Source organism: Scophthalmus maximus, chromosome 14 (genome assembly GCF_022379125.1).
Source record: "Scophthalmus maximus strain ysfricsl-2021 chromosome 14, ASM2237912v1, whole genome shotgun sequence".
Taxonomy (NCBI): Eukaryota; Metazoa; Chordata; class Actinopteri; order Pleuronectiformes; family Scophthalmidae; genus Scophthalmus; species Scophthalmus maximus.
The window spans coordinates 1,618,303-1,629,238 of NC_061528.1; the positions used below are offsets into that span (position 1 = coordinate 1,618,303).

The following is a 10,936-nucleotide window of genomic DNA, read 5'->3' on the forward strand; positions in this document are numbered from 1 at the left end:
TTGGTTCTTTTTCTTGGTTCTTACATAGAAACAAAAATCTTTTTACATATGTTGACATCTTCCTTTACAGTTGTCTTACAGGTGATAATTATAATTTAAAGACAGATTCTGAACCTCACTTGTTGTGTCACTGTCTCATCTGATGTGTCGCCTGCTGCTGTGATTGACACCTTCTCTGTTCCAGACACGATGATGCAGAAGCTGCTCCACGGGACATTATCGCATCACTTTGGGGGAAATTGTATGCGAGTCTGTGCCTCGGGTTTGTGAATCCGCATCCACATCTCATGTACCAAAGGGAAACTAACTTCTCACACGTGTCTTTGTGGTGTCGACTCACTTCCAGCAGGAGGAAAGCTGCGGCTGTGAAGGGGAACAAGCCGACGTCTGTTCTGTTTTTCCTGATGGAGGTGACGTCACAGAGGTCAGGTTCAAGTCTGACAGGAAGTGGAGGCGGAAACAAACCCCCGAAACATCGACATCGACGACATCGGATCGAGATCTCACGCTCATCAACACAAATTAATGTTCTCGTTAACTGCTGCTGACGCGTCTGACTCTCGTCTGACTCTCGTCTGACTCTCGTCTGACTCTCGTCTGACTCTCGTCTGACTCTCGTCTGACTCTCGTCTGACTCTCGTCTGACTGTCTTCAGCTCCAGGCAGTGATGGGAAATTGATTTCAGAGAGTAATTGGTAACCATTGCTCAGTGCACATTTATGTGTTTAGGAAACCAGGATGTGTCAAGGTGACGGTCTGGATCGTGGAGTCTCTCTTCTATGCAGCTGGTTGAGGAAATTCTCTTATAGAAAGATTTTTGGAAATAATTGGGAAGACAAACTGTTTTGAAACCATATTTGAGTAAACAATAATTGATTTTGGCGGCAAATCCTGACAGTTACTGTACTGTTTACTGATATTTAAAGATGTTGTAAACTAGTGTGTGGTTCTATTCGCTCCTTACATTTTTCACGAGGAAGGAAAATACCCTGTAATATATTCTGGGAGCTTCGTGTTCGCAACACTTTTGAGCTAAAGTAAAATTAGTCTCAACGACTCCGAACGCTTTGAGCCGAATCCGTTCAAACTGAGTTGAGACCAAAAAATAAAATCATCTCACCATTTTGTCATTTGTTTCACCGTATGAATATTATCATAGGGACGTGTACAGTTAGTGATGAAGATAACTTCAAAGTTAGAAGGAGAGCTAACGTCACAGATCATAATTCTGGGAGGGTGAAGATGAATATGCAGTAAATTAATCTACAGTACGTGAAAGTCCAAGTGGGTTTTTTTCCCCTGTGCATGTTGACATGTGACAGACAAACTGCTGAGACTCACACTTTGCTGCTGGAGATCCTGTTTCTGACTTTAATATTTTTCGTGTGTGTGTGTGTGTGTGTGTGTACAGTACAGTACAGTACAGTACAGGCACATCAGGACAGGACTGTTGCTGCCACCTAGTGGACGAAGAGGCGTCAGTGAAGATACTAACTCCACTCACATGGAAACAAAGTGGTGAGAATGTGATTTTAAACCTCACTTTTTGTGTCACCGTCTCATCTGATGAGTCGTCTGCTGCTCGTGATCGACACCTTCTCTGTTCCAGACACGATGATGCAGAAGCTTCTGCAAAAATGTCCCTGTGATAATCCTCAGTCGCTCTCTTCGAATTCTCTACAGGGACATTATTATTGCATCACTCTGGGAAAAGCCTGTACCTAGATTTGTGAATCCATATCTCATGTAGGAAAGGGAAACTAACTGGGGAAACAAAGTTGTGAGAATCTTGTGGACGAGGAAACGTTAACTGTGACGTGTGCATCGTTCAGGTACAGTAGAGCTCCAGTACAAACCCGTCATCACTGATCCTGAATCAGTGTTTTCAGTACCAGTCAGATTATTAATTTAACCCTGACGTGTTCATCAGACACTGACACTGAGCTGCAGATCTCTGAAACAATCTGTGAATGGATCCAAGACTAAACCAGACTCTGGATTGTCAGATGGAGCCTGTGGCCACCAGGTGGCGCCAGTTGTTCTGGAAGTGGTGATGTGTCTACACACACATGAACTTGGAAGAAGTACAAGTCACTGAGTAAAGTTACTGCAGTTTTTATCTAATTTAGGTTCAAATACATGACCCCATTAATACTTCTACTACACAGCGTTTATTTGACAGCTGTAGTCACTAGTTACTTTGCAAATTCACAGTACTAATTCAAGAACAACACAAATCCTGATTTGATTTCCACAGATTTTCCTGTTATCAAACCCCATTTGTGTGAACAAACCTTTCACACAAATGCACAAGTTGTCAAAGGAACCGTTTTCAACCGTTTTTCGCATTTTGACCAGCGCCATCTTGGTTTGTTTTTATAACCACACGTAGTTATTGGACGGTACCAGCTGTCAATCACACTGTGTCCACGCTCCAACGCATCCGGTGCTTTATGGTTTGGTTGTAAAAGAACCATAATGTACAAAATGAACATCGTGTGTTGGAGAAGACTTCACGTTCTCATAGAGTCGCCCTCTGCTGGTCAGGACACAGAACGCAGGCTTCAGGCACTTCAGCGTTGGCTTCACTTTCCGGACCCGGTGGCTGTACGTCCATTTTTATCCACAGTTTGTGATAAAGAGTAAAACATTTTTCATTAAATTCCAAAAAAGGGAGATGATAGTATAAAATTATTGATATGCCTACAGTATATAGGACAGAGTATGAATTTCCCCTTTCATTTGCAGGAGGGATCGTCAACAAAAAACAGAAGATTTGTGTGTGTGTGTGTGTGTGTGTGTGTGTGTGTGTGTGTGTGTGTGTGTGTGTGTGTGTGTGTGTGTGTGTGTGTGTGTGTGTGTGTGTGTGTGTGTGTGTGTGTGTGTCATGGACCACCAGAGCGAAGTCAGTTAGTAGAACGGCCCACAAGAAACAGTTATAAAGAAACAAAGACTCTATTCTCCCTCCGTCCCTCCGTCCTCTCTCCATCTGCGTCGGCTGTACTCGACGTCCATGTGGGTCCGGTCCGACTGACCAATAAAAACCAGCTCTGCTCCAGAAACGTGTTTGACATGTGCGAGGAGGAGGAAGCGGCGTCATGTCAGGGCAGTGATTACCCTCCGGCCCCTTCGCCCCAGGACATTCTCCACAAATCTGCTGCTTCTTGCTTCAGATTTCTTCACAGCTCAAACCCACTGGGGACGATCACAAGCAGAGTCGAATAAACTACAGCCACATGTGAGCCGGCGTGGAACAGAAGAACTTAAGAGCCGCACTGACATCAACACGGCCACTTGTTGGCAACGGGAACCAGCTGGAATATCATCATCGTCATCATCATCATCATCATCATAGTGTTGACGTTCCAAAGTCGCCCCATGAACAGCAGACTGATGTGAAGAAAGATGGATGACGTCTCTCCACTTCTTCCCACGACGGTCTGCTCCGTCGCCAGCATCCTCCGCCCTCGATGCCGTTGCCCACGGTTGGAGGGTTTGTCACCGGCGCGCAATGAATCCTGGGAAAGGGGTCGGCCCGGTGAGGCTCCGCCCACCGAGGCTCCGCCCATCGGATTCATTCCTCGACCATGTTTGAAGGATCCTCTGAAACAAATCTAGCCTCTTTTCTCCAATTCTCTCTTCCTGCAGTTACGTACTTTAGGCTTTTGTAAGACTCCAGTTCCCGAAGACGAGCGAGGCGAAGAAAGGCTTTTTGGTTTTAAACCTTTTCGGGAGCGTTTCACCTATTTTGTGATCTGTCAAACACGGGTTCACCTAAAACCTTCACTCTCACAGTGAACAAGAGATGGAAACAACTCATTATGAGTCATAGGCAAATCCATTGAAATACACAAACGCTGACCTCTAGTGGCCGTGTACATGACGACCGCATACGTCGTAATGAGCTGCGTGAACAGACGACCGATGTGGTCGTTTTTTGGTGGAAGTCAGTCTCGTGAGACTGTGACTGTCTTATTCTCTGTCACTCGAACAGGCAAAGTTTCCCATTTTTGCTTTAAACATGAATAATTCAGCTATTTTATTAATAGCAGGCGTTCAGCTACACATCAATCCCAAAGCATAAATTCAGCTTTCAATGGCAGAGTTGAGTCTAAAAGTTAGTTTTGAAATGTAATTGACTCTGTGAAGTGTAATTAAATGAAACACATTCACAGGATCACATCACGTACTGTGTTTGTGTTCACTACAGACGTGATGTCAGTCGTATGGATAATTCACAAACACTTTTATAGACGTTTAATCACGACGCCGTCGACTCACTCGGAGCAGCGTTCGACCGCTGTTCCCTCCCGTCGAATCCTACGACACATGGAAACGATGACGACGATGATGAATCCTCTCGTTACGATGCCGTTGTAATTTACAGTATATGTCTGAGAAGAACTTTCCATGTGTGGGTCTGAATCAGGATCAGATCATTTCCTCCCGAGTCTGGAACCAATTCAGGACAATTTCACCCAGAAGCCCCTGGTGTGTGTGTGTGTGTGTGTGTGTGTGTGTGTGTGTGTGTGTGTGTGTGTGTGTGTGTGTGTGTGTGTGTGTGTGTGTGTGTGTGTGTGTGTGTGTGTGTGTGTGTGTGTGTGTGTGTGTGTGTGTGTGTGTGTGTCCTCTCACATTAACCTGGGAGGTATCACATTCAGATGGTTTCTCTTGATTTGAGAATAATTTGTCGTATTCATTCCCCGGACAGCCTCCGATCACGGATCCCCAGTTCTGTTTCATTTAAAGTGCAAGTGTTTCCTGAAGTGCAAAGATTCACTCGGTTGGTTGATTTTATTCGAGCTTTTGGACAAAGGACGTTGAAGGAATGTTGAGACCAAGTGTCGTGATTTTTTACATACGTCACTGAACCAGAGCACGAAGCTGAGAGATGCTAAATCGAGCAACTGCTGAAAACCCGAAGCGACTCATTTCATACGTGGACATTTCTTCCACCGCTAAGATGAATAATATAACTTATGTATTAGTATCTATTCACTATCGTCCCGCGTTTCATTCTCCAAAAGGAAAAGAGCAAACACTTTGTAAGAGGATGAAATCAGCTGTAGCTGTGCACATTTGTACAGTAGTTATATTGCTGATGTTGTAATGCTGAGAACAAAAGGTCCAGTGACTCGACAGATTCGCTGTGGGGGGCCGGTGGGGGTCTGGGGGGCAGTAACCTTGGAGATGCTGCTGAGCAACTCACCTCATCTGTTGATGAGGCTGTGGGAGACGCCAAGCATCTGGTAGAGGCCCCCCCCCCCCCCTACCACCCCCCCACGCGTAGATGATAAAGGGTTCATCAAGTATGTATTTTTTTTTTTGTAATACTTTTGATATTTTACTTTAATAGTATTCCAATACTTTTTTACTTCTCAGTGAAAGATCCACATACAAAGCAGAAAGTGGAACTAAAAGAACGTGTTGGTGGTAGTTAGTTAACATGCAGCAGCTCGGGGGGGGGGGCGTCAGAGAGAGAGAGGGGGGGGGGGAGAGAGAGGGAGAGAGGGAGAGAGAGAGAGAGAGAGAGGCTGGTATAAAGAGGCAGACGCAGCAGAGAGAGGGAGTCGGAGGGAGGGCGAGCTCCTGGAGAACATCTGCAGAGAACATCTGTCGAGCGGCTGCAGGATGCACGTCTTGGCTCTGCTCTGGACACTCGGGCTCCTGCTGAAGGAGGCGCAGGCCTGGGGCTTCAGGAACGGGATATTCCATAATTCCATATGGCTGGGTGAGAATGAAATACACAAACTTCTCTTTCTTCTTCTTCTTCTTCTTCTACTGGTTGACCAAGCATCAGGTCAGACTGTGTTTGCTTCTGATTTCCAAGTTCTTCTTTCACCAGTAGATGAATGTTTTTGGGGAAATCGTGAGGGAAACAAACAGAAGCTCATGCAGTCGTGTTGAATACGGTTGATGAACCAAACGGTTCTGAACACGTCGCGTTCACGTTGAATTTTCAGACGCTGCCGGAAAAACAGGAAATGGGAATAGGCGGTGCGCCGCCATAAAGTGTCCCCTGTCGGTCGCTCGGTTGGTTTAGCGGTTTGCAGCTTTCACCACCAGATGGCGCCAGAAAATTACAAAGATTACACACTGGGGCTTTAATGTAAAGCCAAAGCAGAAATCGGTGATCAATCAGAACAGAAATTATATGATTATGGACATTATCTGACAACTCGTTATAGGGAAAAGACTTAATGTAAGATAACGTCCATCATAATAGGATTTCGGTTCAGATTTTTTGACAGGTGTAAGAGTTTATGTCAAGAAATGTCAGAGAAATTTGCTGATCGTTGATCGCTGCTTTGACACATTAAGTCAATTAAGTGTTTTTTTCCCGTTTAGTGTTTTAAAACGTCCCGTTGCAGAAGTTCAAGCAGATTTTCCTTCAGATGTTCTTTTGTTTGAAGACCTTTTTTTCCCCCCTCTCTGTGTTTCTCTCTGCGACAGAACGAGCAGCCGGAGTTTACCACCGGGAGTCGCGCAAAGGCCGATACCAGCTGACGTTTAAAGAGGCCAAGGCCGTCTGCGAGTACGAGGGAGGGGCGCTGGCCACTTACCAACAGCTGGAGGCGGCGAGACAAATAGGTCTGTGGGAGCAGTTAAACATCACGCAGCCGTTCCACAGACCCGTTCTCCCGTTGAAGGAAATGAAACGTGACATTCTGCTGTATCAGTAGAGAGCGGAATGCTTTGGACACGCGGGGAACAGAGGTTCCTGCGTGCACGGGGGTAAAGGTCGCACTTCTTTCCGCGAGTGTCTGGCTGCTGTTGCATGACTCCACTTTTACGCGCGAACTCCCACGAGTCCTGTCGAAGCCTGTAAACACCTCGCTGGGTGGTGAACATCGCCAGAGTCCAGCCGCTCGTCTCTGACGTCACGTCCACGAGCGCAGCTGAGGTTGGTCCGCCCGGGAGGTCCCCCCCTTCAGTCTGGGCTCTTCTGGCCTGGTCTGCAGATGGTAGCTCCGCACTGAGCCCTGGAGCAACATGACATTAAAACAGCAACTACAACAACATCGTCGAGCCAGGTTCTCTTGGGAGTTGAAAGGAAGACTTTCTGAGGTTTAACCACAAAGACCCTGTGCTGTGCTTTCTTGTCTTTGACTGATGTTCAAGTCTGGAGCTCAATTAGGAGAAATTAAGATGTGTTACCCGACAAAGACAAAGTATTCTGTGTACCTCTCTGCCCCGAGCCTACTGTCTGTACTGGAGCGTGTCTTTGTTCCTTCACTTCTATGAAATTCCCCCCAACAGAATTAGACCGTATGTCCCTGACCCACCGCATACAAGGTCACAAATCCACAACATGAAATACGACAGGGGAAAGACCCCGTCTGCAGGTGCTTGACACTCCTTGGGTTTCGTGCAGCCCCCAAGGAGTCGGAGTCGCCTGAATTCAGACTCACACTCGCCGCTAACCGCTCGGCTCGCGTCTTCTCACGTCCGGACGTTTTGCGGGAAATCGACTGACCTTGTGCACTGTTGCATCAATCGGACCTTCTTTTTTCCCCCGGCTCAGGTTTCCACGTGTGCGCGGCCGGATGGTTCGACAGAGGACGCGTGGGCTACCCCATCGTCAAGGCCGGCGCCCTCTGCGGCTTCGGGAAGGTGGGCATCATCGACTACGGATACCGGCTGAACAAGAGCGAGAGATGGGACGCGTACTGCTACAACCCGGACTGTGAGTACGGGGGTTATACGTAGAGGTTTAACACTTTGACTTGAGTGCTTCAGACATTTGCCAGGGAGCATTTGTCCGTCAATGCGTCGAGCTAGCCTGGGGCCCGGAGGATGTCAGATTACCTGATAATGGGCGGGGCTTTAAACCGCGATGCAGAGAGAGGCGACTTGTGTGAACAACCAAGATGGCCGCCTGTTGGTACCTGATATCTTCACATTTCACACGTCTCCTCTCTGCTCTGGTCTGTTGTCACATGATTCGCTGCTCTCACTGGTTGTAGGTTCATCCAATTGAGGTCTGCTTCATTTGGTAACGCCTCTGGGAAATCTACAAATGAACCCAGAGATCACAGACTAATACGCAGTTGAGTAATAGTCTAGCTACGCCAGTATAACGTCTGACAGACGCAAACAGAAGTTTATTAGCTGAAATTTGGGTTGATTAGGCAATAAAACAAAATAATTTAATCCCCAAAAGAGCAAAGAAACATCCATAAAGATGTGGAGTTGGATTATTACTCTCACGAGCAACACTTTTCACGTCGTACTGACCTGTTTGATTGTGTGTTCATATTTCTGGAGCACATCTTAATAACACTATATCTGAATGTCTCCCAGCATGTTTGGTCAAATTCCAAATGCAGCACTCGTGTTCGTGGGTCTGACGACGTCCACACTTAGAGGGTTGACAGGTCTCACGTGAGGCGACCACAGTGCCAGAGACTTTCTGTGTTCACTCAGGCGTCTGTCACCCTGCGAGTTATCAGCACGTCCCCACCAGGAATAAACCCGGAGCAGGAAGCTCCGACATCAGTGTGGATAAGAGGAGCAGCAGCTGAGTGAGAGATAACTCCGAGTGAGGGGTTGCAACAAGCCCACAGCGCCCGGGTGACTCAGCACAGTCGGAGCAAATGGACAATGAATCAGGAATAATTTATAACTCATCTTAACAACAACATACCTGTGCAGAGGTAATCGTCTCGGATGTACTGTACTGTAGACGTTCTGGTCGCACGATCCACAAAATGAGAAATGATCTTCAGACCACATTAAAATGTTCATGTAGCCTCCAGGAGCGTCGGGGGGGAAAAGCTTTTGATGCCATTGTCACCGGGCCTCAACATGTGCGTTTGATTTCCTCTGCTGAGGACTTTATCCTTTGGGTTGTTCTGAATTCGGTCGGAGGCTCACACGCAAGAGACCAAACGCCCCCGAACCAAAATGCTTCCCCGGATCCGATTAAAGAGAAACATCGCGGGGAATTATTCGAGGACAAGTTGTTGCTTTTTACTGTAGTGATTCATGAAATGTGTGGGGAGGAGGTATATGGCGTACTGTGTGTATGTTGTTGCGGGCCTCCAATCGATCTTATACATCTTATCAACATGTATTCAAGAGTAAAGACACGTCTCTTGTCACGCGTCCCACAGCCAAGGAGTGCGGCGGCGTGCAGACGGACCTGCAGAAGACCATCCAGTCGCCCGGGTTCCCCGACGAGTACGAGGACGAGCAGATCTGCTCGTGGCACATCCGCGTGCCCCGGGACCAGAGGATCCACCTGCACTTCCTGGAGTTCGACGTGGAGGACGACACGTCGTGTCTGGCCGACTACCTGGAGGTGTACGACAGCTACGACGACGTCTCGGGCTTCGTGGGGAGGTGAGAGGACGTCTGACGGAAACAAACAAACCTCCCAGTGTTGTTGTCAGGCAGATGTCCCTGATTCAACTGACTAACAATGTTCCGACAATTTTTGTAATCAGTAACTTAATCCATTGGATTACAATAATAATTTCTAGTCTAATCTGATGCTTTTGGAGTACTTCAAAATCAATATTGCACCTTATACCAGAAACAAAATGGCCGCAACCACAACAACCTTTAAATCTCTTTAAACATCAAGAACATTTTCAATGTTAATAAAATGCATAAAGCTTATTCAGCATTTACAAAAACAAACAAAAAAGTCATATCATTATCTATAATCATAGAAAAAAAATTAAAAAATTGACATATTTATAAGACATCGTCAATATCTTGAGACCTTGACAATGTAATATATATATATATATATATATATATATATATATATATATATATATATATATATATTATAATATAATCTGGTTTGATTATGTCTGATAATCTGATTACATGTTTTTATATTCATCAAGTAACAATTTTGAAAATAGTGAAAATAGTCCACGGTGACATATCATTCAGATATCAAGAAATATAATTTGCAATAACATGAAATAGAAAAAAAGTAGCTAATCCTCACATTTGAGAAACTTTAAAAACATACGTGTTTGCATCTTTGTTGACATTTTTTTCCTAAAAAGGTAGAACAAATAAGATGAAGAGGAGGAGATTTTTATGAACATAGATATTAATTTTCCTGCCCTTTGTGTCTGTTTTAGCTTCATGTGAATAATGATTTTTTTAATCTGTGTCTTCTCAGGTTCTGTGGTGATTATTTACCTGATGACATCATCAGCACAGGTGAGACGCCAACGTAAAATATTACAAGGAGGAAAGATATTTTTTGTTTATGACACGCTGATGATTTATAATTTATTTTCCTCTGTTCCACAGGAAACGTGATGACGTTAAAGTTCCTCTCGGATGCTTCGGTCACGGCCGGAGGTTTCCAGTTACAGTACACGGCCTTCAACACGTCGGTGTTCTCACACAACTGACGGATGGTTTTAATACACTGATGGATCCTGTTGCTGTATTTGTGAAGTTATTGGTTACCCCGTGTTCTGTAATAAATGAGCCCTTAAGCCTCATTAAATGAATATTTCTGTCTAATAAACTGTCATTAAATTGAGCTGCAGTGAAATAACTAAATACATTTTTACAGACATTTTGTGCTGTTTAGTCTTTTAACAGCTACAAAAGCAATGAGTTTGGTATTTTGTGGAGAGAGTTTGGTTTTTCACTTTCACTTCTCTGTTTTGTTTGCTGTATTTATACAGATTTTTTATAATTCTTGCATTTTGCAGGGTTTGAATTATGTTGTTATTCACTGTTATCATAAAAAAAAACTTTATTTATGTATTTAATACAGATGACATTTAGATCCAGGGGGTAAAATAACAGGACACGTAAGAAAGAAGGCAAACCTCCCAAATAGTTACACTAAACCGTTATATTTAACATAAATCAAAATAAAAAGTTAGGGAATATTCGAAACAGACATAGAAGAGGTATTAGTACATTCTATGAAGTTGCATCAATTCATGTC

General features: G+C 44.9%; 1 protein-coding gene across 1 annotated transcript; it reads left to right on the forward strand.

The window, feature by feature from the left end:
• Window positions 1–5,537: 5,537 nt before the first annotated feature.
• Window positions 5,538–10,860, forward strand: tnfaip6 (tumor necrosis factor, alpha-induced protein 6). The gene is made up of 6 exons (XM_035604906.2): window positions 5,538–5,731; window positions 6,454–6,591; window positions 7,526–7,687; window positions 9,117–9,345; window positions 10,148–10,188; window positions 10,282–10,860. Exons 1-6 carry the CDS (start codon window positions 5,632–5,634, stop codon window positions 10,383–10,385), a joined length of 774 nt encoding a protein of 257 aa, XP_035460799.1. The 5' UTR covers window positions 5,538–5,631; the 3' UTR covers window positions 10,386–10,860.
• Window positions 10,861–10,936: the final 76 nt, after the last annotated feature.

Bases quoted from the DNA above. Each gene is read 5' to 3' on its own strand.
- tnfaip6 (XM_035604906.2), top strand. From the start codon at position 5,632: ATGCACGTCTTGGCTCTGCTCTGGACACTCGGGCTCCTGCTGAAGGAG. The intron at 6,592-7,525 runs GTCTGTGGGAGC...CCCCCGGCTCAG, and splicing joins GGAGGCGGCGAGACAAATAG to GTTTCCACGTGTGCGCGGCC. The intron at 9,346-10,147 runs GTGAGAGGACGT...GTGTCTTCTCAG, and splicing joins GTCTCGGGCTTCGTGGGGAG to GTTCTGTGGTGATTATTTAC.